This window comes from Lygodium microphyllum, chromosome 23 (assembly GCF_053477565.2).
Source record: "Lygodium microphyllum isolate KBCC chromosome 23, Lygodium_microphyllum_v1.1.10, whole genome shotgun sequence".
NCBI classification, from domain to species: Eukaryota; Viridiplantae; Streptophyta; class Polypodiopsida; order Schizaeales; family Lygodiaceae; genus Lygodium; species Lygodium microphyllum.
Window position 1 is genome coordinate 94821125 of NC_141157.1, and position 27084 is coordinate 94848208.

Sequence of the window (27084 nt, forward strand, 5' to 3'; positions counted from 1 at the left end):
AAAACTCATCTGGCATGACCATGGCACACAAGTTTTCCATAACTAGGCATATGTGCTTAGAAAATTTTGAATCCAGAAGCTTTCTTACATGTGGTGCCACTCAACCCATTAGACACCATGATGCTTCTATGAATTTACATTTCAAAAAAGTGATTGTCTAGTAAATGCAAAAAGAGGAGATCTTATGTTTTTAGGATACTCCTCACATGTTTAGACTAGTTTACATAAGGGCTTATGATGGTTACACAATAGTTTGATTAAAATCTTTGAAGCCAAAAGAAGGCAATCATATTTTAGGAAGGTAACTTTTTGCATTCACATTCATTTGGCCAAACTCCCATAAGAAAGCCAACATGTACTATAGTATAGAATCTAGCCTTGCCATAGTTCGGGGTAAAGACCCCTCACCCAAACTGAGTATTAGCATCATCAACTAATGAAAAGCTAAAGTTTATCTAAAAATGCAAGAGAAGGGACTTTAATTAGTAAACATTTCGTGAAAATGCAAGAGGGAAGGGACTTGAAGTGCGAACCTCCAGCTCCTCACCTTTGCTTCTACTATTAAGTTATTTGGACAACTATCTAAGTTGGGCAAACACTTTAAAACTTATCTACAAAAAGAGGGATTTCTTTAGTGATCTTGATTATCACCTTACTTTGAAAGAGCCTTATTAATCCTTTAGAAGCCCTTTGTCATGCAAGCAGGAACATGAACATGTGGTATTATCATACATAGAGCTTTAGGAGTTCTTCCCATGAAGGTTTCTTGCAGAAAGCAACTTTCACGCAAGTAGGGGGCTTTCATTTTGGAAAGGAGGTCATGTTGGGAAGTTTTCACATATTAATTTTGATATAAATATTATGTTGTTTTCTTCATTGTCCCTTGTTATTATGATGCTTTGTATACCTGTTACTTTTTATCCATTGAATTTTGTTCCTTTATTTTGAGAGAGAGAGAGAGAGAGAGAGAGAGAGAGAGAGAGAGAGAGAGAGAGAGAGAGAGAGAGAGAGAGAGAGAGAGAGAGAGAGAGAGAGAGAGAGAGAGAGAGAGAGAGAGAGAGAGAGAGAGAGAGAGGTTACCAGTTTAGAAGATTGAATGGAGCGTGTTTCAAATTGGAAACCCTTATCTCACCAAAAACTGAAAACGCACACATGTATTCTGCAATAGTTTGTAGGTTTTAGTGAAAACTGGTATTAGCATAACTTCTTCACGAGAATATCTCTTGGGAATAAATGGCAATTCTTATTGAAGTATGGCAACCCTCCCTTGAACTTGACAACGAGTTGACACTAATGACTACATAGCATTTGTGGTAGTAGCATGGCAACCCTCCCTTGAACTAGACAACCGTGTTGACACCAGAGAGCCTAAACTATTGGTGCTTTGGGGGTCCTTTCGTCTTGCTGTTGCGAGAGAATGGGAATGGACATGATTTGGCATGGTGCAACGATGTATGCATCGATGGATGGAAAAGGAACCATCCATGCACCTGTGTTTGACTGTGCGCCGATTATAGATAGAGGTAAAGAAGGAAGAGGGGCGAGAGAGTTTTGTGCAAGACCATTCGATACACATCCCCTAGGGTGAGCTCCCGGTCTACTCCCCTTTGTACATCTCGTCTTTTCCCATACCATCTGGCTTAGGAGTCGAAGGGAGCTCTTGCAGAAGGCAAATCAGGCTATCAATCTCTGCGCATCCAGTTTCCATAAGGAAAGGTAACCATCCAAGTACTCGAACATACATGTATGCACCATTAAAGCATGCTTCCTTTGTATATCTTGCCAAAACCAGAAAGGCAAAGGTTACTTTGTGGATTACACCGACTCAGATAGAAAGAAAAGTCAGGTTACTTTGTGGATTACAAAATCTCAGATAGAAAGAAAGGTCTGAGAGAGTCAAAAAGAGTACCTCCCTCTCAGGCAAGCCAGTTTGTTTGGCCAGAAAGTCTGTTAAACAATTCTTACATGGCTTTGGAGGCATGATTTCTTCTAAGAGGCACATGTCTGTGTCTTATTTAGTATGTGACACAAGGATTTGGAGGCTTGATTCCTTCAAAAGGGCTCTTACATCATCGAATTTAATCTGAATGATACTAGTACAAGTCACCCCATTGATACAGTGTTGTATCCTTGCAGGTTTTTTGTCAGGGGACCTCAAGAGAAGTTCTAGTCATTGCTAGCTTACATGCGCTTTCATGGGACAGGTGGATGATAATGATGCGCTTCCTCGGAAGCGCATCAAGTTGTCTGTACCAGTCACTGAATTGCCTGGAGCAGGACTGATGCAGCCTCAAGAGTTAGCCACAGTTGCGCCTTCAAATGATTTAATGCCTGAGTCTGGGGTGACAGGCAGCATGGGATCAGGTGCATTTGTTGGTCCAAGTAAGATAATTAGAAGGTATGACCTTGTTAGAATAATAACACAATCACTGCATTCACTGGGTTACAAAAGAGCAGCAGCCGTTCTCGAAAGAGAATCTGGCATTTGTATGGAGGCTGCTATGATCACCGAATTAAGGAAGGAGATTCTTAAAGGACATTGGGATGCAAGTATTCAAATTTTATGGAACATAACGGATATAGACTCCTCTAGTCAAAAGTTCATTATAGCTCGAATCCTGTCTCAAAAGTTTTTTGAGCGTTTGAATAAAGGGGACACTCCTGGTGCTTTGGAAATCTTACAACTCCAGATTACTCCTCTCAAAATAGATAAGGACCACTTGCACGAGTTAACCTCTTGTATTATTTGTCCTTCCAAAGTGAAGCAGTATTGTAGGGTGAAAGATCGTCGCAAGCATCGGGTCCAACTACTAAAGGAGATTCAGGGTTTCTTTCCAGCTTGCACATGGATTCCAGAGAGTCGTCTAGAGCATCTTTTGGAGCAAGCACTAAGTGTGCAAAAAAAGGCATGCATTTTTCATAATTCTAAGGATGAGCCATTCTCATTATACTCTGATCATGTATGTGGAAGCGATCAAATTCCAACTCAAACATTACAGGTTCCTCTCCATCTCAGGGCATCATCTCCCCCCGGCCTTTTTTTTTGTTGGAAATAACATTCTCTTAATTTGTTTTCTTCATCTTTAGTGTTCAAGAAGTGTGGTAGTACTTTATGCGCTTGCAACTTGTGACAAAGTAGATCAGTGTGTTTTAAAAACTATGGTATACCAAAGATGTAATGGCTTAAGGTATCTCACATTGCAACTTTCACCAAGGTGCTCTTTTCATAGAATATTGATTTTCGGAGATTCCTTGAAGACTACTAGATTTTGGTGGGCTCATTGTTGGGAACATCTCAAGAACATTTTAGTTAACTGACACATGATTGTGCAAAGTGAATGTAGAAGAAAATAGACAATTTTCCTAGGATATGGGATTACAAGAGCTAACTAGTGAGCCAACAATGATTTATTTGCCACAAGCAAAGCACTAGAGATGAAGTTTTATAGTTATTGTACATGTGTAGGTGCTTGTAAAGGAATGCTGAATAGAGAATGAGAACGGTGGATGACAAGAACACAACGAATATGGTAGAACTCAAGGTGAAGAGAACTTAGAATGAAAAGATAATGAACAAATTAATCAGACAATGTTTTTATGATACAATGACCTTAGACCTTCGTGTCTTGGGTGGACTGGGAAAATGAGCTGAGCTGGAAGAGGAGTTGGAGACTCTATTAACAGCTCCAAGAGTGTGTCATACCTTGAATGGATTCCGAAAAGCGACTTTGATAATGCTGGCGAAGGCAGCAGAGTGTCAGCCTAGACTGCTGAAGGCACAAGTGTCTCTCGTCCAATGATGACATCAGCTGGGGCAGCAGGGTGGCCTGCCTGGTCTGAAGACATAGTGTAAAGCAGTGTTGGAGAAGTGCTAACAGCAAAATGCAGGCTGCAATCTGATAGTTTACTGCTGGAGATGAGATCTCAGCTGCTGTGTAGCTAGTAGATACTGAAAATGCAGCCTTTGGCTGAGGTGACAGCTGCAGAATACTTTGGAGATGATGGCAGCTGTTTAGGATCAGCAAACACAGACTGTAGAGGTATCTGGACAGGCTGCACGGCTGGTGAACAGTTGGCCCAACATGGGCAATGCACCATAACTGAGATATCGATTGATAATGGTGCAGAACAATGGAAGATGTCGGTGCCAGCACTAGACTGATGAAGAATGTGTTGTACTGCAGCATTGCAGAAACATATGCACAGATTGATGGTGAGAACTGAGCATATATATATATATATATATATATATATATAGAGAGAGAGAGAGAGAGAGAGAGAGAGAGAGAGAGAGAGAGAGAGAGAGTATACTGAACAGTGAACAAACTTGGGGCAGAAAGGTACAAGAGGCTATGGGCTATGTGGGTATGTATTCAGCTTGAGGTCTTACACTCTCTTTCTCAAATTCTGAGTGACTCTAACCACAAAGGGGGCCTCCTATTTATTTGCTGAAATGGAGGAGTGGGAAAATGTAGGTTGGTCTCTCTGACTGTGGCAGATTGGCCTGCTTGGCAGTCCAACCTGCCCAACTGCTGCCTGACTGCCCTAGGCACTTGCCTGCATGCCTGTGCTCCTATGCTATCTGGATCTGGTTGGAACCTGCTGCTGCCTCACCTGCCCATCCAGCCTGCTTTGCTAGTTCAGGAAGAGGTTGCTAACACCCTCTCTCAGATCCTGGACGTGTTTGAGGCTTAGGGATCTGGAGGGACGATGTAGAACGATATTGGGGGGGAGTAAAAGTGTCAGGCCTAAAACCATTGGGGTTCAAGAAAATAGACAAGATAGATGGAAGAAAGAAACTTTGGAAATAAGAACACAGAATATCTTGTAGAACTCAAGAAATAAACATCTTGTAAGTTGTATTACTCTGGAAGACTCTGAACAACTATATAATTTCTCTTAGGTTGAGAACTTTGTGTCTAAGGGGATAGCTTAGACAACTCTTTCAAAGACGATAGCTTGGACTCTATTCAGTCCCAAAGACTCTCTATAGCAATACAATGATCTTTGTGTACAAACAATGTACTCTTCTCTGCCAAAATAGCTCGATGTTTGTGTGAAACACACCCCGCACCACTTCAGCTTTCCAAATCCCTGTATAACACTAGTATAATTGTCCTAAATTTGCCCCAGATCTGTAGCATACACGCATCCACAAGCATCTATTAGTCTTCTCCTTGTTTGCTTAAATGCTTTTCCTGAATTTGTTTTCTCCTATGCTTGGTTGCAACTTGTTTCGACCATAACTTTGTCATACTAACTTAGAATAGAATCAAATCGAAGCAAACAGACGTGGTTGACAAGGCAACTTGGTTAGCATTATGAAAATCCTCTCAAAATAGCTAAAAACGTTGCTTTTTTATAAACACGCCACTTTTTGATATTTTTCGGCTTCAAAGACTTGTACTGCCCAAAATAGGTCCTTGTATATATTTACATTTACCCAAAAATCTCATTAAGTCGTTAAAACTTAATATTGGATACTCGAACTATCTCAAAGACCAATTCTGTCCCTAGAAAACTTGGTAAACTTTGTGCCATGTGTCTTTGTATAAATGATCCTTCCTATAGTTTTACTTCATTCAATCCATACATCCTCTTGGATCAAATGGTAGAGGTAAACCATCAAACATATCATAGCCTATAGATTCCCCTGGATCATAAGGTGACTTTGAGTATTCCAACCTCCTTTTTACACTTTGCTCAAACTCTTGCAACCCATATAATATATTCATATTTGTTCCATTAGCATGGACATAAAAGTATACTTTCCTTGGTCTATTGTCCATGTTTGTATCCCTTGCAATATATGTAGAAATGCAAAGTGAAGTGGTTTCACCTTCTCTAGCTTTGTAACCATCATTATGCATCCATGGATAGGCCAATTGCATAGCATAGATCTCTTCGTTTATTGATAAGATAACGCCTTAAAGAGCATCTTCTTTGGCTTGCAACAACATCCCTAATCTTTGCATCTGCATCTTGTACATCCTCATTTGAAACATCATTTGTGTTCTTTGTCAACCCTCAAACAATTTGTCTGTATCATTGGATAACTCTTCTATATCATTATCATTTTGAAAAGCACTTTGCATCTATGTATCATTAGCAAACTTAGCCCCAAACATCTATTCAAACCACATCTAGATCATGAAAGTCAATTGCATCTTTAGTATGTCATCTTCCTTTTTTCTCGTCTTCAACAATGATACTTGTGTTCTGTATCTTTGCCAAATATGTATAAACGTCCACAGGTGAATTCCTTCTAGTCTTCTCTCTAATATCTCAATCTTCATCATTTAGCTCCATCTTTGGCACTTTACCATTACTTGCAATGTGCATGGCGTGGGTCCATAACTCTGATTTTTTACTTGCACTGGAAACTAGAGAACTCTTGATTTTCAGTCCATAGGTAGTAGCATCTATGGTTGCATTTATATTATGTATTGCAAGATCTTTAAAAATCTTATGCATTCCTCCCTTCCTGAAGTTTGTAGAAAGGGGCATACCAATTTCATTTGCATGAATCTTCGCATCCTTCTGAAAAATCAAATTATTTCTTAAAGCATCTCTATATGACTTGCAATTTTTGTGGTCAAGCTTTGTATGTCACGGCATATGCAATGGCGGATAAAAACTTCCCTAGGTGTGGCCTTCAAAGTAGAAGCTTGCTTTGACTCTTCAAGCATAGCAAGTTTGATTTGTCAATCTCGTATATGTTCGATATGTTTATCCATGGCATTGTCTTTTGAAGAATTTGTAGAAGGCATGGGAGGTGGCTGCCTAATCTCTGGCTTTGACACCTATGACTGACCGGGCATAGCCCTAGGCATGGTCAACAACTCTCTTTTTCTTTGTCTCTTCACTAGTTTAGATACAATATCTTTCACGTCTTTCCATTTAGTCTTTATGCCTTACTTTGTAGTATTATTCTCTAATAACTTCTCTAGCTCTAGCTACAATGGAGGATCCAAGATCCATTGTTTGTAAAAACAAAAGAACTTTCTCTATAAGTAAAGATAATTGTTGTACCTTGCTCAATTGATCAAACTTCATCTCAAACTCTCTTTGTTGCACTTAAGTAGAAAGGCCCTTTCTAGGTTTATGAACCCACTCTATGAAATGCTTCTCTTTTAGGGTTGTCTTGAAATTTGCCCATGTATCTACATAATCTATGTAGATGGACTCTATGCGGCTGTGGATTTAGTAAGAAATAACCTTGGCAAAATAACTTGGCATATCATCAATTGGTGCACTGGCTAGCTCTAGTTGGAAGAGAAGAAACTTGGAAATATTTTTGTCATCTTGTAGACTTGAGGTAGGCCTTTCATGTCGGGTTCGGGGGAGGGGGGAGGTAAAAGTGTTAGATCTAAAACCACTGTGATTCAAGAAAATCGACAAGACAGATGGAAGAAAAAAACTTTGGAAATTAGAACATATAATATCCTGTAGAACTTAAGAAACAAACAATGCAAACTTGTATTACTCTGGAAGACTTTGAATAACTATATAATTTCTCTTAGGTTGAGAACTCTCCATCCAAGGCGATATCTCAAACAAAACTCTTTCTAAGATGATAACTTGAACTTTGTTCAGCCCAAAATACTATGCTATAGCAATAGAATGATCTTTTTTGCCAAAACAGCCCGATATACGTATGAAACATATTTGGAACCACTTACACTCTCCAAATCCTTGTATAACAAGAGTATAACAGTGCTAAATCTACCTTGCTTTGTAGTACACATGCATCCACAAGCATTTGTCAGTCTTCTCCCTATTTATTTCTGTGCTTTTCTTGAATTTGTTTTCTTTTGTGCGTTGTTGTAACCTGTTTTGACCATAATTTTGTCATACCAACTTAGAATAGGGTCATCTAGGTACTCAAATCAAAGCGAATAGATGTGGTTGACAAGCCAATGTAGGTCTCTTAAAATAGCCAAAAAAACCACTTTTTTGTAAACACGTCACTTATTGATTTTTTTGGCTTGGAAGACTTATACTGCTCAAAATAACTCATTGCATGTATTTATATTCACCCAAGGATCTCATTAAGAGCATTAAAACTTAATATTGGATACTTAGACTATCTCAAAGATGAGTTTTGTTCCTGGAAAACCTTGTAAAGACTCCTTGATTGATGTCTTTGTCTAAATGGTTTTTCCTATGGTTTTCCTTCATTGAGCCCTGTAACCACATGACAATAGATCGAGGAAGAGCTTTTGTGAAGAGATCTACCAAGTTTTTTTTTGTCTTGCAATACTCCATAGTGACAATGCCATCGAGGATCTTTACTTAAGATGAAATGGTATGGGATCTCTATATGCTTCATCTATGCATGGAATGTCGGGTTCTATGCAATAGCTATGCAACTCTCATTGTCACATAGAAGAGTGTTGCTTGGCTCTGAGTACAACCAAGCTTTCTCAACAACCTCCAAAGCCATGTGGTCTCACATGTGGTAGATGATGTGGCTCAGTACTTAGTCTCTGTAGAAGATAGGGCCACCTTTGGTTGCTTCTTGCTACTCCAAGATATAGCACTTGCATAAAGAAGAAAGCAGAAGCCGATTGTTGATCTTTGAAGATCAACATCACTAGTGTGATTGGAATCTTTGCATCCATGCAACACCATGGTGGTTTCTTCTATACCTACAAGATATACAATGCTAGATTTCTTGGTCTCATTTAGAAACCTTGCAAGCAAACCGATTATAAAACACAGATCAATTCAAGTATTGTGTAGCCAAATTAAGGATCCAATAAGCCATCAGTAGCTAGAGCATCAATAGCTGATGAGTAATACATCAGAGTAGAGATGAGATGGCATGTGGTTATCTTGAAAGGTGGTAAGAGATCTAGCACATATTGTTGTTGAGAGAGGTTCCCCTCTTCGTTTTCCACATCTCATCATTTGAGAAGAAATGTAGAAGACCCATATGCGTTATCTCAAACTTCTCATTTAAGGCATCGGTTGTTTTCTTGTTGACCATTTGTATGTGGTTACTTGTAAGAATGAGGTCGTCCACATATAGTACAAACATGGCATGTATACTGGTTGAGGTGTGGTATACAAATTCGGATTAGAGTCTGATCTTGGAGTCCAATCTCAGATACTTCAACCTCTCTCAAAGAAAGTTATCTATCTTTTCATTTTAGGCCCAAGGAGCCCGCCTAAGGCCATATAGAGCCTTCTTCAACATGTATATCTTATCATTTGGGATAGACAACCTAAGAGGCTGCCCCACATCCCCATTCAAGAATTTTGACAATTTGGTCATATGTGACATTTGGTATGGTAAGTACTATATGAATGATGACCATTTGTGCGGTAGGAGCAAACATATCATCAAAGTCTATATCGGGCTTTTGTGCAAATCCTTGGCTACCAATTGGGCCTTGTGTTTGTCCAAGTTATGGTAACTTTGATATTTGGACTTGAAGGCCCACTTTACTTCTATCACTTGTTATGAACAACCTATAGGCCTAGGTACTAACATCCAAGTGCCATTTGGCTCTATAGCTTCCAACTCTTGTTCCATGGCCTTTTGCCAATGTTCATACTTCAATACTTCTCCAATTGATGCACGTTCCCTATCCACTATGCTAGGGGTTATCTATCTGTAATTAGTGTGTAGAAACTTTCACGTATACATTTAATTACGAGGAGAATGCCTCACCCATTCTACAACTCCCTCTCTTTGTGAATACCTTCAATGCTTTGATCACGGAGGGTTTGGTTGGTCCTTTGGGCAGGAGATTGATGGTATTTTTAAACTTGCATTGCAAATGGATGGAGTACGATTGAGATTCTCTAATCTCCTATGCTAATCCAAGTACCTTTTTTTGTGATAAATAACCAGGAAGCCTTCAAACCAATTTGCCCCTTGGTCTGTTTGGGAATTGGCCTTCAATTGTGTTCCTTGGGTAACAAATTCAGCCCCAAATGTTTGCTGGCTATATGGCCACTTAAGTCTCTTGAAATTGCCCCAATTTTAGTGGCTGATTTAAGTCTCTAGGCCTTTAATTTTTGAGCACGCTTCTCGAGATGGTCATCAAGCCCTAGTTTCTATTGTAAATTAGGGTTTACAGCAAAAATCAATCAAAATCTCCACCTTCAATGGCTGATTTTGCTGGAAATTGTTGAGGAAGGATGAAAATAGGCTGGATGATAAGAGAGAATGCTGAGGAGAGAAAATTTAGACTTTTCATCACGAGAAAATCGAAGAAGTCAATTGCTGCCTTGTCTAGATAGTTGTGAGAGTTGTTTCCATTGATGGAACATCCTAAATATGATGTTGTTTGGCTGAAATAGCCTTGAAATTGCTGTTAGCTATTGCTATACTGGCTTTTGGGCATGTCACCACCTCTTGAAGGGTCTCCTACTAGTTTGAAATGGCCTCTCAACTACATAGCAGCAATGGTAGCTCTCTCTCTCTCTCACACACACACACACACACACAAGGTTGGAATGACCCTGCGCGCGCGCGCGCGCGCGTGTGTGTGTGTGTGTGTGTGTGTGTGTGTGTGTGTGTGTGTTATGTCTGTGGACATTTGGATGGGCGTGAGTAGCATTGGTCATGGTGGTTATGAAGTGACTTAGTGTGAATGCACTAAGGACACTTAGGGGTTAAGGCATGTGAGTCCTATAAATAGGACTCAAGGCCTTATTGAGCACATTCATTGTGTGATCACCACTCTTAGACTCTTTGCCTATTGGCCGATGCATCCATACAACGGGATGTTGTGGGTTGGTGGTATGGGACGGGTTGGGTTGTGGTCCTGAACCGGACTGCTACTATCTCCCAGGCTCGAGGGTGAGCCTATTTGGCTCTATGGCTAGGAGGTGAGTGTGACGTCTAGTCCCTTTTATGTGGAGTTTGGCTTGTGTCGCGTCTCGCATGTAGGTTGGATCCTAGGGGGATGTTATCTTGGTATCATAGCATCAACTTGCAATCGGACGTGAGATTCAATGATATGGGACATTGCTGGCGAGAGAGCCATGCATGGGAGGCATGTGTTGTAGGTGGTGGGCATGGAAGCAAGGTATGTTTTTTGTTTCGTACTCGTGCTCAGGTTTTGTGTTGAATTGATGCTTGTGCGCAAGATTTTTTTTGGTGATTTTTGATGATTGGAGTCCGGGGAGTTGCCACTCTAGGGCTATGGCAAATTGTCACCGGAGGCGGGAATCTTGTAGCCTAGATAAGTCGATTGACGTTGACTCAATATTTAATGTTGATGCGAATTTTAATTTTTATGCTAATCTAGCATTAAGTGTTATTGTTACATTAACATGTAATGCTATCATTCCATTTAACTTAAGCATTAATATTAAATGTTATCTTAACATTCATTTTGAATGATGGCCATTAGGGAGAGAGAAGGAAGATTTTGGATTGCGGAGTGAGAAGAAGATTCTCATTGTAGAGAGAACGATTGTGCAACAGTCGTGGAAGGAGAAAGGAAGGAGAATTTTGGTTGTAGGGAGTCGTTTTTTTTCCTTGAATCAATGTGAGAGAGAGAGAGAGAGAGAGAGAGAGAGATGGAACCCTCGCCGGATTGAGCGCTTGCCCTTGGTGTTGCAAATCTGAACTGTGCATCAGATTGCTGTGATTGTGGGGGCCTGCAGGCCTACTATGCTGCCCGCCTGCTCCTCAGGGCTCCTATCCTACCACCCACCTTCTTCTCGGGGTGTTGGCCCTGCAGTACTGTAGGGTGTCTGCAGTGTCACGTGCAGTTCATCCTGCGCCTTCCTGTCAAGTGCCACCATGCAGCCCAATAGGGCACCTGCAGCCCAAGCTGTTTGCCCTGCACCTTCCTGCACTCTTGCAGTGCGCATCAGGTAAGGGCAGAGAAGATTTTTGGATCTAGAAGCATGTCAGCCCTTGGTGGCTGACCTGTAAAGGTTCCCAGATAGACCTGTCACAGTCAGCAGAGAGTCAGGTCAACAGGTGCTCAGCAAGGAGTGAATTGTCACAGACTAAGCATGTCTGAGCTCAATATGGCATAAATAGACCAGGTAGTTGATGCTTTGGGGCTCAATTCAGAGGGCGAGGATGAGATGGTTTTGTGCATGGAGGAGATGGTTGAGGAAGTGGCTCCAAGCTCTGACGCACATCCTGCAGTGAAATGCAGTATGAAAAATGGGGATGCTCATATGATGACTGTTGATAGCTTGGCACCTTTGGAATCCCCGCTGCATTCGTATGCACAGGCTGCCAATGCTTCTGATGAATCCCTAGAACTGGATTGGGAACATCTTCTAGAGTTTGCTAACTCTTTACTCGGAGAATATGTTCAACACAATCATAGTAATTTTCCAAATTGTGATGAGCAAGACATTGTGGATGCACATGTTGATATGCAAAAAGTGATTTGATCTTTCTTTGCATTTCATGGGCGTCATACTTTTCTTCGCAGGCAGGATCCCAGTGATCCCTTGGATTCAGCGGTGGTTGCCTTCCATTCTCAGGTGTGATTGTGTTGACGAGGTTTTTGTGGGCCCTAGGGTTTTCTATGAGGTCATGCTCACATCAGCCATAAACAAAGATGATCTTTTGGGTAGGTTGTGTTAGAGTTCATCCCCTGGACATAGGCATTTTTTCTCTTTCAGTCAGTGTGCGGAGCAGGTCAGGGTCAGTTTGAGTGCCATGCTAGCAGCAGGGTGCCACGTCATCATTTCTGCCAGGTCAGCAGTCACACTTGTGATGGGAGATGCTGTCGCAAGGCCATATGGCAGAGGCTGAGCAGTTGGACAGTTCTAGGCATTTTTTTAATGCAGCCGACCTGATGCTGGACATTGTTCTTTTCTAGGCTATATATAGCCAGTCTTTTGGCACACACTCATTCATTCACAGGCACTTATTAATTCGTGGAGATCAGATCGTGGTCAGGCCTTGCTGTCCTCGAGGTGTGCGTGCGTGGTGACATCATAGAGGAGGAGATACACAGACATACGCATTGCTCGTGTATAGATCTGCATTCCTTTGTTTTCAGAATACTTCCTATAGTAGATCTTCTTGTTCTACTCTCTCTCTCTCTCTCTCTTTTCTCTCTGTGTTCACTCTCTCTCTCAATCTTGGTCCCACGCTTCCGTATCGCTGCACTCTGACATGGTATCAGAGTGGTGAAGACGAACTGACTGAGTGAAGAACCTACCTGAGGAGGAGATTTCAGCGCGACGCAAGGCTGCGTTTCCAGCATTCGAGGGCAAGCGAGAGGCTGCACATCAAAACAAGGCTGAAGCAAGCGTGGGCGCGCGGGAAAGGAGTCCAGCTGGTGAATTTGTTGCTGTTTGAAGAGGAGGAAGGCTGTGTTTTCGGCCTTCAATTGTAGATTTTACCTTTTCATCGCCTGTGGCGGCTGAAGAAGGTTTGGGAAGTAGAGGCAAGAGCCCTAGCAGGCTGCATCTTCACAGTCAGAGGGGGCTGCTTTTGTGTTTGTACAGGCACTGCAGGTGACAATGTCTACAGAGACTGACTTGGAGTTCGAGGCAATCATGGACTAGAAGGTGCCTATGTTACCGGCTCTTCCATTAGATCAAAAGCTCGATGGTGACAATTACCGCATTTGGCACGTGATGGTGTTGGCCATTCTGGAGTCTTATGATTTGGCGGAGCTCGTGATGGAGGAAATCGAACGGCCCTTGGTGAGAGATGAGTCCAAACTTTCTTCAAATGCTCGTGCGGAGTGACCAAGGCCCAGTCTCACTAGGACAAATTGAATGCCAGGATTTGTTCTTTTCTTTTTCTATCTTGTACTACAGCCTTGATAGCTCACATTGAGCACTTGACGGTGGCTCGAGAGATATGGTTGGAGCTCGATCAGATGTATAACCAGATGACCTTGATGAAGAGGGTTCCTTTGGAGGTGCAGATGCGGACCTTGTCTGTGAATAAGTCTTCTTCGCTGTAGGAGCACATCAACAAGCTGAGGTAGCTTCAGATGCAGATTCAGAATGTGGGGAAGCTGATTTATTCCGAAGACATGGCGATCACTTTACTATCCTAGTTGCTGCCACGATTCGGTGCCTTTTATTCCGCTCTTATTGCTTCAAGGTAGGGGTTGACTCTTCGTTGGGAAGAGTTAGTTTCTATGGTCTTGGACCAAGAGGAACAGTTGAAGGGATAGAATGTTTTCAGATCGGAGGCATTGATAGGTCAAGCCTCTCAAAAGAAGGGGAAGGACCAAAAGAAGTAGGACAACAAACCAAAGAAGGAAAAGGAGAAGGAATCGACATGCCATATTTGTGGTAAGACCGGCCATTGGAAGAAGGATTGCCTTGACAAGGACAAGAAGGACACCAAGAAGAAGGACTTGAAGGATTTTGGAGCGGTGGCTGCACCCTCATCAGTTGCTTTTCTTCACCTAGCGGTCGTTGAGGACTCTACACCGAAGACTTGATGCTGCGATGACAGCCCCCTAGGCTTGAGAGTGGATCGTTGACAGTGGTGCCTCATGGCACATGACTTCTTCTACCGTTGGTGTTGCCCATTTGCGACCTTCGCGTGGGCAGATTCTCATAGGAGATAGTTCTTCAGTGTCCATTGCTTTGCGGGGTGAGATGCAGTTGATTCCAGATGGATGTGGCGGTACCCATACTTCCAAGGTGTTGCATGTACCAGGTTTAGGGTATCATTTACTTTCGGTACATAAGATTTGTTCTCTTGGCCTTTTGGTGGAGTTTGACAGTGGTGGTGTTCGAGTCCTTGATCGTGGATTGAGAAAGGTTCTCTCTTCTGGGTATGAGGAGAACGGCATTTACAAATTGAAGTCTTATACAGCTCTTACTTCTCTTCTTCTTACCTCTCAGACATAGTCCGAGCTGTGGTATGCTCGGTTTGGCCACCTGAACTACGATTATCTTCGGAGGGCGTCACGAGGACAACTTGTTCGAGGGTTGCTGGACATAGTGGTGAGCCAGCAGCCTTGCGTCTCTTGCATTTGTGGGAAGCAGCATAGGGATGCGATTTCCCACAAAGCTTCGTGGTGGTCTACTTCACCTATGGAGCTTGTATCTACGAATCTTTGTGTCCCGGTGAGGAATGAGTCCCTGAAGGGGAGCTTGTACTTCATGTTGATCATAGACGACTACATCAGGATGACATGGGCCTACTTCTTGACGTTGAAGTCGGAGGCTTTCTCCCACTTCAAGAATTGGCTTCTCTTTGAGGAGAACCGATCGGGTTGGCAATTAAAGACCTTGCGATCAGACAAGGGAGGTGAATTTTTTTCTAATGAGTTTGCTCATTTTTGTGTAGATAGAGGCATTCACCAGGAGTTTGCTAACACCAACACTCCTCAAGAAAATGGCATCCTTGAACGAAAGAACCGCCGTGTGATCGAGATGGCACGCACCATGATGGAGCATCGACATACACCTCAGTTTTTGTGGGCCAGCCGTTGATGGGATGATACCTTTTGAGGCTTACTTTGGGACTAAGCGTGATGTTTCTTATTTTAGAGTTTTTGGGTGTGACACATATGTGCACATCCCCAAGCCTCGGTAAGACAAATTCGAGATGGCACGTACCATGATGGAGCATCGACATACACCTCAGTTTTTGTGGGCCAGCCATTGACGGGATGATACCTTTTGAGGCTTACTTTGGGACTAAGCGTGATGTTTCTTATTTTAGAGTTTTTGGGTGTGACATATATGTGCACATCCCCAAGCCTCGGTAAGACAAATTCGAAGCGGCTTCTCAAAGATAGGTATTCATTGGCTACAACTCCTAGTTCGAAGGATATCGCCTGTACGATCCCGTAAAGTGGGATGTCTACATGAACCGAGATGTGCTATTTGTGGAAGGTCCAGCCACAGCAAGGTGTGAGGAGCACCTCGTACTTGGAGATCCAGGGGAGAATTGAGCTTTGGAGACAGTTCCTTTGGAGCCAGAGCCTCTTGATGAAGATTCTTCTCGGATACAGAGTCTTCTCTTCCACCAGCCACCCCAGTGGAGCTTTCGCCAGTGGATGTACCCGAGTCTTCAGCAGATGGAGAGCAACAAGGAGAGATCTGGCCTCCTCCTCATTGGGCTCGTGACACACTACGAGATTTAGGGATCAAGGGGGTGTGTGAGGAGTGGGTATCATAGGATGGACCGCGGAGGTCACGGAGGCACTAGGCACATTCTATGGAGATTGTTTGCTCTAACTATCGTTTGATGACCTGTGTTACATAGGATCGAGAGCCCACCTACATGAAGGAGGCTTTGTAGTTTGACCATTGGCGGAAAGCTATGGAAGCTGAGTTGGAGGCTATTGAGAGGAATGGCACTTGTGTCTTGTGCCTCGTCCCTCTCATAAGAAGGTGATTGGTGTTAAGTGGGTCTTCAAGACCAAGTACCTTAGCGATGGTTCTTTGGACAAAGCACAAGGCCGCCTTGTTGCTAAAGGTTTTGCTTAGTGCCTAGGCATTGACTTCTATGATACTTTTGCCCCCATGGCTTGTATGGCGACTATTCTAGTTGTTCTTGCCTTGGCTGGCCATAGGAGATGGCCTATCCACTAGTTGGATGTGAAGTTGGCCTTCCTCAATGGTGACTTGAAGGAGGAGATCTATGTGGAACAATTTCCTGGCTTTGGATCCTCGGACGGGAAAGTATACAGGTTGAAGAAGGCCTTGTATGGCCTAAAGTAGCCTCCGCATGCATGGAACAAGAAGATTAACTCGTTCCTTCAGTCAAAGTTGGGATATCAATGCTCCAAGGCAGATTTGCAGCTTTATGTACACACTTTCGAGGTTGGTCGTGTGTTGTTTGTGTTGTATGTTGATGATTTGATTCTTACAGGTGACCATGCACAGAAGGTCACAGAGACAAAAGACAGCTTTACATCAGACATTTGAGATGACGGACTTGGCGTTTCTTCATTTCTTCTTGGGTCATGAGATTTATCAGTCTTAGAGGGGGATTTTCATCTCTCAGTAGAGATACTTTCAGGAGCTCTTGGTGGCTTTTAAGATGGAGACTTGTCAGACCATTTCTACTCCTATGGATCCGAATTGGAAGGCCAGTTCACACTCCGATTCTCCCTTGATGGATGCTTCCCGCTACCATCAGCTGATTGGGTCATTGATTTGGCGTCTAAACACTCGTGTTGATCTTTGTTTTGCTGTAGGTCTCTTGGCGGGGTTCATGAGTGAACCAAAATAGGTGCATTGGTAGGCTGCCTTGAGGTTTCTTCGGTATTTGAGGGGGACCTTTGACTTAGGGATTTCTTATCCAGCAGGTACAGGTGCTTCAGATCTTGTTCTTGTAGGTTGGAGCGACTCGGATTGGACTGGTGATGTGGACCACCGACCGTCTACTACAGGCTATTGTTTTACCTTGGGTGCAAGCGTTATCTCATGGAGTAGCAAGAAGTAGCCCACGGTAGCCCTCTCTTCTATTGAGGCAGAGTATTAGGCCGCGTCTTCCACCACATGTGAGGTTGTGTGGCTTCGGAGATTGTTGGAGGAGCTTGGCTGCCCCCAGACTCGTCCTACTCTTCTGCGGTGCGACAACGAGAGTTGCATTACCTTGGTCCGGAATCCTGTATTCCATGCTTGGACGAAGCATATAGAGATCCAGCACCACTTCATTAGGGAGAAGCTTCTGGATGCGACCATTGATGTGGAGTATTGCAAGACGGAGGATAATCCTGCAGATTTGTTTACGAAGGCGCTTCCCCAGGCTCTTCTTCGGAGACATGCTAGATCCCTCATCCTTATGCCTCACCCAGGATCTGAGAGGGGGTGTAGAGTTCATCCCTTGGACATAGGCATTTTTTCTCTTTCAGGCAGTGTGCAGAGCAGGTTAGGGTTAGTTTGAGTTCCACGTCAGCAGCAGGGTGCCACATCATCATTTATGCCAAGTCAACAGTTACACGTGTGATGGGAGATGCTGTCATTGATGCCACGCGGCAGAGGCTGAGCAATTGGATAGTTTTGAGCATTTTTTTAATGCAATCGGCTGCATTTGATGCAGCCAACCTGATGCTGGACATTGTGCTTTTCTAGGCTATATATAGCTAGTCTTTTGGTGCACACTCATTCATTCACAGGCACTCTTAGCAGTTCATGGAGATCAGATCGTGATCAAGCCTTGCTGTCCTCAAGGTATGTGCGTGTGGTGACATCATAGAGGAGGAGATTCCAAATTTAGAAATATAGTAAAAGTTAAAACTAAGGAATCATAAATTTCATATGAGTTGAAGACTAAAGTCCAATAGTAACTACTAAATAATGAGTCCTTGGATTGAAGACAATAAAACTAGTGTGTTGAAGATTGCAAGAAACAATACAAATAGTACAAACCCTATGACACGTGGTGTCCCTTTGTCCCATTCAATACGTCCCTCCTTGGTTCCCTTGTCATGAGACGCGTCCCCTTGTAATGGAACAGTGCATGGAAACCATAGTTGTTAGGTATGAAAAGTACGATATGGTACGATACGATAAAATACTAAATGGTACCTTAAGATTTTATAAGGTACGGTACGATATTAGTATGAAAAAAAATTTAACTTCATTTTTTTAAAAACTATAAATAATAGAACACATGTTTAAAGTGAAACTAGCAGTGCCATTACAAAATATGCTGAATACATGAGGTAAAAAGCCCTCGCAATCACATGCGAGCAGCAAACATGCGGGCAACGGTACAGTGTACTGGATACATCATACCATTATTAATGAGTGAAACTGGATACAATCATTAGTGATAGTACTAAGTAGATACATAAAGGTGAGACTCGAGAGAGCTGAGGCCTAGAGGCTAGGATGACTCATGAGGCATCACTATCATCAGCATCATCATTATCATCATCATCTGAGTGCTCATCAAGAGAGTTTGAAGATGACTCCTCGTCATCGAATGATGAGGCACTCTCATACTCATCCTCACTGATAAGGTTACCATCATCATCAAATGATGGCTCCCTAGGCAATGACGGTCTAACTGTAGGCAAGGGGGGAATGTCATCATCAGGAACTGGATGAGAGCTACTAGAGCCCCGCCTCATATATGTTTGCAAACCACTTGAACCACCCCTCCTCGACCTCAGAGGGCGTCAAATGACCATGCCCTTGTTGGCAACTCGAACTCCTCGCCCACGAGCACGCTGACTACGAGTGTCACGGGTGTCTGCTGCTATGAGCTCTCTATAGAGCTCTGCAAAGATCTGCTGCTCCTCCTCATCGACCTCCTGATGTACACTCGCAAGAGTGTCGCCTGCGTCAACTTGAATGTATCAACATTCACCTACACAATGCACATAAGATAATAGATTATAAATACTAAATTGTTGAGTATAATACTATAAAGTAACAAGTTGAAACCAACAAATTTAAAAATTAAACTTGACTTATCATTTTATGGTTAGGTGTTTACCTGCTTTGGACTACCCATACTCATCATGGCCTTCATCATGCGCAAGTTAGTGTGGCAATAGACTAGCTGCTCTAACTACTGTGTGCTAAGACGATTGTGAATCTTTGTGTGAATGAGAGAATAGGTACTCTAGTTTCTCTCACATGCACCCGAAGAGCAATTCTGCGTAAGGACTCTCATGGCCAAGGGCTGAAGAGTCTCCAACGCATATCCAAAATTTTGCCACCAAAATAGAGGCTTTACAAGTGACTCCCTTCTCCAGCAAGTGGGAGAAGAAAATGCCACATGTCCTCTCTGATCTGCATAGCATCCAAGCTCCTTTAGGACTATGTTGTGGTCATCTATGGGGACTACACGAGTCAAATATGCAAGCTGATTTGACCGGAGCTCTCTGTCATCCATGATCGCCGGCGACTTGTAGGTCGGATACACCAATGCTGCAAAACCATGGATGGGCCTATGCATCCATGCGCATCTCCTCTGCGCTATCTCTATGATGTATGCACACTGAGAATTTGTGATCATCGTGCAAGCCCATACCTCCATCAATGCCGCTCTGAAGAAGTGAACGAGAAGGCCCATGGTGGACCCCTCGCAATCAGTTATGCGCAACACTCTATAAAAGGGAGTCACGGCAATCACAATGGCACGAACTTTCTGCCAAAACTGCTCATCAAGGTACAGCCGCTGCATGGCTTTCGCCTCCTTTGTCTCATGCTCATCCCACTTATTCCATAGAGTGGACACCATTGTTTGGTGTAGGGCGGACCGCACCTCATAAAGCCGCTCCAACAATAACCACATATAAGCAAACCGAGTTGAAGAAGGCTTCTTCTACTCAAGTTTGCTATGCTCGCGATACATCGCAAGCACCTTCACCTTCACTGTGAATAAGGTGACAACATATGTAGCCTTGTGTACCACCCTCTTCACCCATTTTAGCTTCCCGATGTCCTCCATGAGCAAGTCCAAACAATGACTTGCACATGGAGTTCATACGATCGAAGAAAACTCGGCCTCAAGCAAACGGCCCATGCGCCGACAATTGGATGCATTGTCGGTCACAACTTGCACCACATTCAACGGGCCCACCTACCAGCACATCATACATGGCACAGATTATAAAAGCTTCGGGGAGAGATGAATCATGAATCATGACTTGAGAATTCTTATTATGATTCATAAATAATGAAAGCAACTTTAAAAAGACAATGTGTGCCTCAATGATAGCTTGCCGAATGTGGTGGTAGATGAATGGGCCGGTCGTTTTTCTTCCCATCTTGCCTGTGTCTACGGCCCACAAAAAATATGTGCCAAGTGGACATGAAACGAGTATGTTGATGATACCCTATTTCTTACGGTCACTCCATCCATCGGTGAGAATGGAGCAACCGTATTTTGTCCATGCGGCCCGAATAGGATCAAGGGCTTTATCAATCCTCTCCTTCTCTTCATCAATCTTCTTTGTCCTCATATCATTGTATGAGACGCCGCTCCATCCTTCACATGGGCCCACATTGGCGATGGTTCTCACCATCTTCTTCCATTGCTCATGCTTTAGGATGTTGAATGCAAGATTGCACTCGATCACCGTGCGTGCAATCTGAACATCGGCTTGTCGTTGCCTTTCTCTAAGAAAGGCAACCGATCCACGTGCATGACCGGGAGCTTGAGAGAGAGAGGATTGCCTCTCTGGTACTGCATGAGCCTCTAACCTTTGCCTTTTGCCAATGCCGGAGCCCGAAGTAGATGTGGAGTCGGCACCACCAGTGAGGCCTCACCCGCATTGGTTGAAGATAGGCCTACATTTGAGGCTTTCTCATGAGTAGGCATAGGTGTAGATGCCGCCGCTGTCGATCCGCCACCTCCTCCTCTAGTGGATCCCCCTCTCATCTTGGCGAGAATCTCGTCTGGCAATGTGTTGAGGAATCGACTTGCATGGAGCGACTTGCCCCCCCGTCTTGGAAAGATGTTGGAGAAGCCGGGTTGCACCACTTGTGTAGCTTTTCCTGCAATACTTGCATATCCAATTGTGGGAGTTGGACTTCTTTGTGTCCCTTTCCACATGGATGGCGTGCAAGTTGAAGGCCTCATGCTTCTCGCGTGTCATGGTGCCGAGGCGAGGCCGTAGGCCCGATGAAGAGGAGAGAGTCGAGACTTGTCACTCCGATCGGCAGTGATGCTTAAAGAGGGAGGGGATGGGGGGAAGAGGAGAGAGTGAGATGATGCTTGAGCCTTGAAGAGGGAGGGGATTGGGAAAACTTGGACAGTTGGAAGAAGAACGAACTTTGAAAAGGGAGAGGATGGGAGGAAGACTCAAGAGAAGAGGGGAAGAGGGAGCTTGGAGGGGATGGGAGCTTGATGCAGCCTTGGAGTCTTGGAGACAAGAGGGAGGGCTGAGGAGAGAGTCGAGACTTGCAAGAGTGTGTCACGTGTGTGTGTCGCAAATGATCAATCGTGCCCAGTTTGCGCCTTTTTCCCCAGCCCGTTTCGCGGGGAAACTCCCTGGATAGCTCGCCTTGTCCCGTAGGATACGTGGCCAAAACATGTTTAAAATCTCGTACAAAACAATACGGATATTTACCGTATGGTTCGTATGGTACGAACCTGTCCGTTCGACGTACGAGTGCAACCTTGATGGAAACACACCCTTTCCGTGATGCATTGGGGACGGTCTTACGTTTCGGGATGGGTTCCTTGGGTCTCGGGCTTGCATCCTTTGTGTCTCTTGTGACTTTGCGTGGTGTGGCAAGTGGGAGGGTGCCATGCCATGGCAAGTAGGGGACGTCATGCTGTTGCTGGGATGGTGGAGTGAGGGATGTCACATTGCAGTTTCTTTTGTCAGGTCTCCCACCCCGCTAATGTGGTTTCTACACTTCTTTGATCACTTTGGGCCATGTTGACACCAATTGTTAAGAGTTGGTTCCCATAGTTTTGGACCAAGAAGACACATTTAAGTTCTTGAATTCTCTAAAAGGAATGTGGAGGATCTTACTAATCAAAACTCAAAAAACAAAAAGAAACGTAAAGAGAAGAAGAAAAATGACAAGTCCAAGAAGGAGAATGACACCACTTGTCACAAATGTAGCAAGGCAAGTCATTGGAAAGAGGATTGCATAGAAAAGGACGGGAAGGAAAGACCAAAAAAGGATAAGAAGGAAAGTCTCAAATTGAGCTATGGCATGCTTGATTTGGTCACCTCAACCACACTTACCTTTGGAAGGCTAGTTGTACATGAATCGTAAGTGGCTTAGCGGGGTGAGCCATACTCCTTGTATGTCTTGCATCAAAGGCAAATGATAACATGATGCAACCTCAAATAAGGCTTCTTGACGGGCCAAGTTCCCCTTGGAGCTTTTTTTCACAGACTTATGTGGACTGATGTGATAGGATGTGAACATATGCTAGGGTTTGCAATGAGAAAACATAGAATGTATGAACATGACTAGAACACAATAAGTTTGACAAAAATGCAAACACACAAATAGAGAAGAAAGATAACTTTGAAGTATATGAATGAATGAGTGTACAAGATGCTCAAAGGTAGAGGTACCCAATAGCTGATGACTCTTGTGGGAGTGGGCTGTAGGAGTTTGACATCCAGCGGAGACGGATCTAGAGTGTTGTAACCACCATTCGAAGTGTGCGAGGAGTTGATGGAGACCTTTGGGAGAGGACGGCAGCAATAGGAACAAATCTGAATCAAAATGCAGCTGTGTCAACACTAAGACTGATCAGTGCAGCAGCTAGAAAGAGTAGATCAGATGCTGAAACTGTCATCGTGTCTATTCAGAGCATGCAGAGAGTGCAGCAGCCTGTCACGTAGCTGTAGAAGCAGAAAACACAGGTAAGACAGGTTGTAATGATGGTGCAGATAGTAATGTCAGCAGGCAGGCTGTAAATGCAGCAGGAAGACAACTCCAAGTCACGATTGTTAAGCTAAAAAGATGCATTACATATTAAATCTTCATTAACTCATTAAAATACCCCCAAGCCTCAAAAAATTACTGAAATTTCTGTGTCCCATAAGCCAAAACCCTAAATTTGGGTTTTGATAGGATCCACATCTATAAATAGGAGAAGCTACTCAGGTTATCTGTTTCTTGGAAGTCACTTTACAGATTCTTCTCACCATCAAGTTTGATCCTTGGAAAGAGCTGTAGGACAAGGACCTTGCAATTCATGACGGCTTAACGTGATGGGTAGTCCACCTGTGGCTCCAAATATGTAGCCGGCTAGGACTTTCTTTGCTACAAGAATGAGGAAACTTTATGTGGGAGGCGATAAAATTTCAAACCTCCTCCGAAAGGCTCAAAACACGGCCTTTTCCACACTTCGAGTGTTAGCCTGCCTCTGTTAATCATGTAAGTATCTCATCTCTTGGTTGCGAGCTCTTGTCAGAGTTTGACGAAGACATACGAACTCTGGCAGTTTTAGATGCATTTCCTTTAGTTGTTGGCTTCCTGTGTGCATTCCTAGGTCAGTTTTTACTTTCCACAGTCTTTGTCTCCACCTGCCTCCACTTATCGAACATTGGCCTTGCCATCTAAGATTTTTATGTGGCCTTCCCCTATTTTTTTGACATTTTCTTTAGAGTGAACCACATTATACACTGGTCAGCCAGCTTTTAGGGCACTTACTGGTGCATGACGGCCAAATTTTGGTCTTGTTGACTATTTATAGCTTGCCTTTCCCACTTGATAGACACACACTCTTTAGTCTTAAGTCCTTCATTTGCACATGCACACTTCGAAATTTCGACACTTCATGCTCAATGTTTCCATTGTCAACAGTGTGATCTAGTGCCCTTACTGATGCTGTGGGCTGCATATAGGGACTGATTAGTCCATCCCCATTGTATCAGCATTCTTCTTCAGTGAGTGCAATATTCTTCCTTCATCTTCTACTGTCATTGTCATCAGCGTGATCTATTGCCCTTATTGATGTTGTGGGTTGCATGCAGGGACTGATCGGTCCATCCCCATCGTATCAACATTCTTGTTCGGTTAGTGTAGTATTCTTCCTTCATCTTCTGCTTCCTCCCTCTCTCTCTCTGTGTTTGTCCTTCTTTTTTGTTGCGCACTCTCAAGTGGTATCATCACCTAAGTGAGGACATAGTTTAGAGATTTCTCGCAAAGGAGCAAGTGATCTTTGTGGAGGAGCAACCCAAATATCAAAACTCAGATTTTCAGCCTGCATTTGTTGCAAATGCAGCCCTTGCAGGAGGTTTTGTGCCCAGTTGACCATCCTGGCAACTAGGCGACATCAGCTGGAGGTGAGGTGACAGCATACAAGTGTAGGCGACAAATTTCTGGCATCAGGCAGCCCATCTTGCTTAGCATTTTATTGAAATGGAAATTTTCAGGCAATGGTGATTGTTTCCTGGTGCAAGGGACAACCTTTTGGTGGTAGGCGACAACTTTCTAAGTGTAAATGGCACATCTAAACACATTGTAGCTGATTGCTTTTTGTTTATCGCACCGTTTCCATCAAAATGCAGATTTTTGGGTGACTGTAGGATTGAAGATGTCTTTTCAGTTTATAGGCTTTGATGACGTAGAGGAAGAGCTTCTCTCCAGACACTCATTTGAGTAGAGATGTGATTATCGTGATTATTGTCAATGGGAGGAGTCTTCCATTCGCACCCGTCCCCCTTCTATTCATCTATTACAAAAGGTTCCATCTAAAGTGAAGTTGTCGCCCTTGATACCCTGATTGCAAGTGCCTATCTTACCTTCATTACCCAAAGAAGACAAACTTGATGGTTCGAACTATTCGTTGTAGTCATGTAAGGTGGAGTGCATACTCAACATCTTCGATCTTTGGAAACTTGTTTTTGACTCTATCCCCCATCCTAAGGAGGATCCAATAGATGGAACTTCTATGGACCTTTGTAGCCTCGTGGGATCAAATCAACTCTCGAGCTAGATCCTTTCTCTTTATGAGTTTGCAAGATTTTGTCCTTGTGCATGTAAGTGAAGACCACGACGGAAGTGTGAAAAAAGCTTGCGTCTTTGTATTAGCACAAGACATTTTCTCACAAGATTTCCCTTGAGAAGAAGTTGTGGATGCTCAGTTTGACTCTTCTATGAAGGAGTACATCACTAAGATCGAGGGCACGAGGGGTGAGCTTGCCTCTCTTGGTCAGATTCTATCCTCTAAAGATATGGCTATGATCCTTTTGAATCAGCTACCATCTTCTCTGTTTGATGCCTTGTACACCAGCCTTATCACATCAAGGACCGGTGAGACTTTTATAGGAGAAGCTTTTACCGCTTGTCTTAGAGCATAGGGAGCTACTCAGAGAGGTTGAGGCCAATGGTTCTGGCTCCATCAAGGCATTTATTGCAAGAATAGGGGGTGCGAAGAAGAAGAAGGTGTGGGCCAAGGACAAGAAGCAGGAGGACAAGAAGGATGAGAAAAAGAACAAGCCCAAGTGCTCACATTGTGGGAAGGACACTCATCTCGAGGAGAAGTATTGGCAAAAGTATCCCAATTTGAAGCCAAAGGAGAAGGATTGAAGGATACAAAGGCTGCCCCCACTATGACAAAGTCCATCCTTGTATATATCTTTGCCAAGAAGGATATGACTCTTGCTTCTTCTACTTGGGAGAAGCCTTGGCTTGTGGATAGTTGGGCCTCCTCTCACATGTCCTACATACAATATTGGTGAGTGTTAGGGGGACATAAATTCAATAATTAATGCAAGTCTAAGACTCTGGGTCAATTGAGGTTGGGGACTACTAAAAAGTTGCAAATGGCCAGCCAATATAATTATGGATGGGTACATTTAATTTTTGGTAGGGTTAGAAGGGCTGAAATTAATTTTTAGAATCAATTAATTTTGAAAATTAGTTTAATGGCTGGAAAATGGGATTAGAAGGTTGCCACTTGGAAAAATACCTATGCAAGTCAAAAAAAGGTTTTTGGGACTGGTGTAGAGGCATTTGATGCATTTAGCTTGTGGGAGAGAGGAAGAAGTAGCTGTTGATCAAGTTTTAGTCGGGATTCTAGTCATTGGAGGTAGAGGAGAGCAGCTTGGAGGCCAATGTGGTGGCAACTCTACTGTTCTCGTTCGAGGAGTGGGGACTATTTCTACAAGCAGTCTTCTTCGGCCAGAGTTCTCTATGTACTGGATTTAGATTTTAACCTCTCGTTTGTTCATAGTCTTACATAGCTTGGTATTTGTGTGGTCTTTACATAGGATGCGGTGACAATGGATAATGCTTCTATAGGTACTGTTCTTTGGACAAGTTTCTAGGAGGGTGGGCTTTTCACGCTTGCAGCCTTAGCCGTGAGGTCTTGCCACGAGCTTGGGCTGCTTTGGCATACTCCTCATGGTCATTTGAACATCGATGCTACCGGATGGGCTTTTGGGAAGAAGATGGTGGAGGAACTTCTACATTTCCCTCCTATTCACACTTCATGCCCTAGCTGTTTAAGGGGCAAGTAGCATAGGCAACCCCATCCATAGGTTGCTTGTAGGAGGGCTTTTACATCGCTTGAGTTGGTACACACCGACCTTTGTGTCTCTATGGGCATGGCCTCCCTTGGGAAGGCCAAGTATTTGATGCTAACTTTAGACGACTTCGGTTGTTATGTGCAGCCTTAATTTTTGGAGTACAAGAGTGAGGCGTACTTGCGATTTAGCAAGTGGAAGGTTTTTGTGGAGATGCAAACTACTTCCAAAGTTCATGGCATCTGAGCAAATC

At 43.4% G+C, this 27084-nt stretch overlaps 1 protein-coding gene and 1 pseudogene across 2 annotated transcripts in view; one reads left to right on the forward strand and one right to left on the reverse strand.

Moving 5' to 3' along the window:
* The first annotated feature begins 1326 nt into the window (after nt 1-1326).
* The window catches only part of LOC148016479 (WD repeat-containing protein 26 homolog), a 67927-nt gene continuing 42169 nt past the window's right edge, over nt 1327-27084 (forward strand). Inside the window, exons 1-3 of one of the 2 annotated variants that reach the window (XM_087664507.1) lie at nt 1327-1716; nt 2137-2364; nt 2839-2999. In XM_087664507.1, coding sequence (XP_087520633.1) covers nt 2196-2364; nt 2839-2999 — 330 coding nt within the window. In that variant the 5' untranslated portion in view covers nt 1327-1716; nt 2137-2195. Of the gene's footprint in view, nt 1717-2136; nt 3000-27084 lie in introns of both variants that reach the window. The other variant, XM_087664506.1, reaches the window with a different exon arrangement.
* LOC148016480 (uncharacterized) lies at nt 18610-20832 on the reverse strand (annotated as a pseudogene).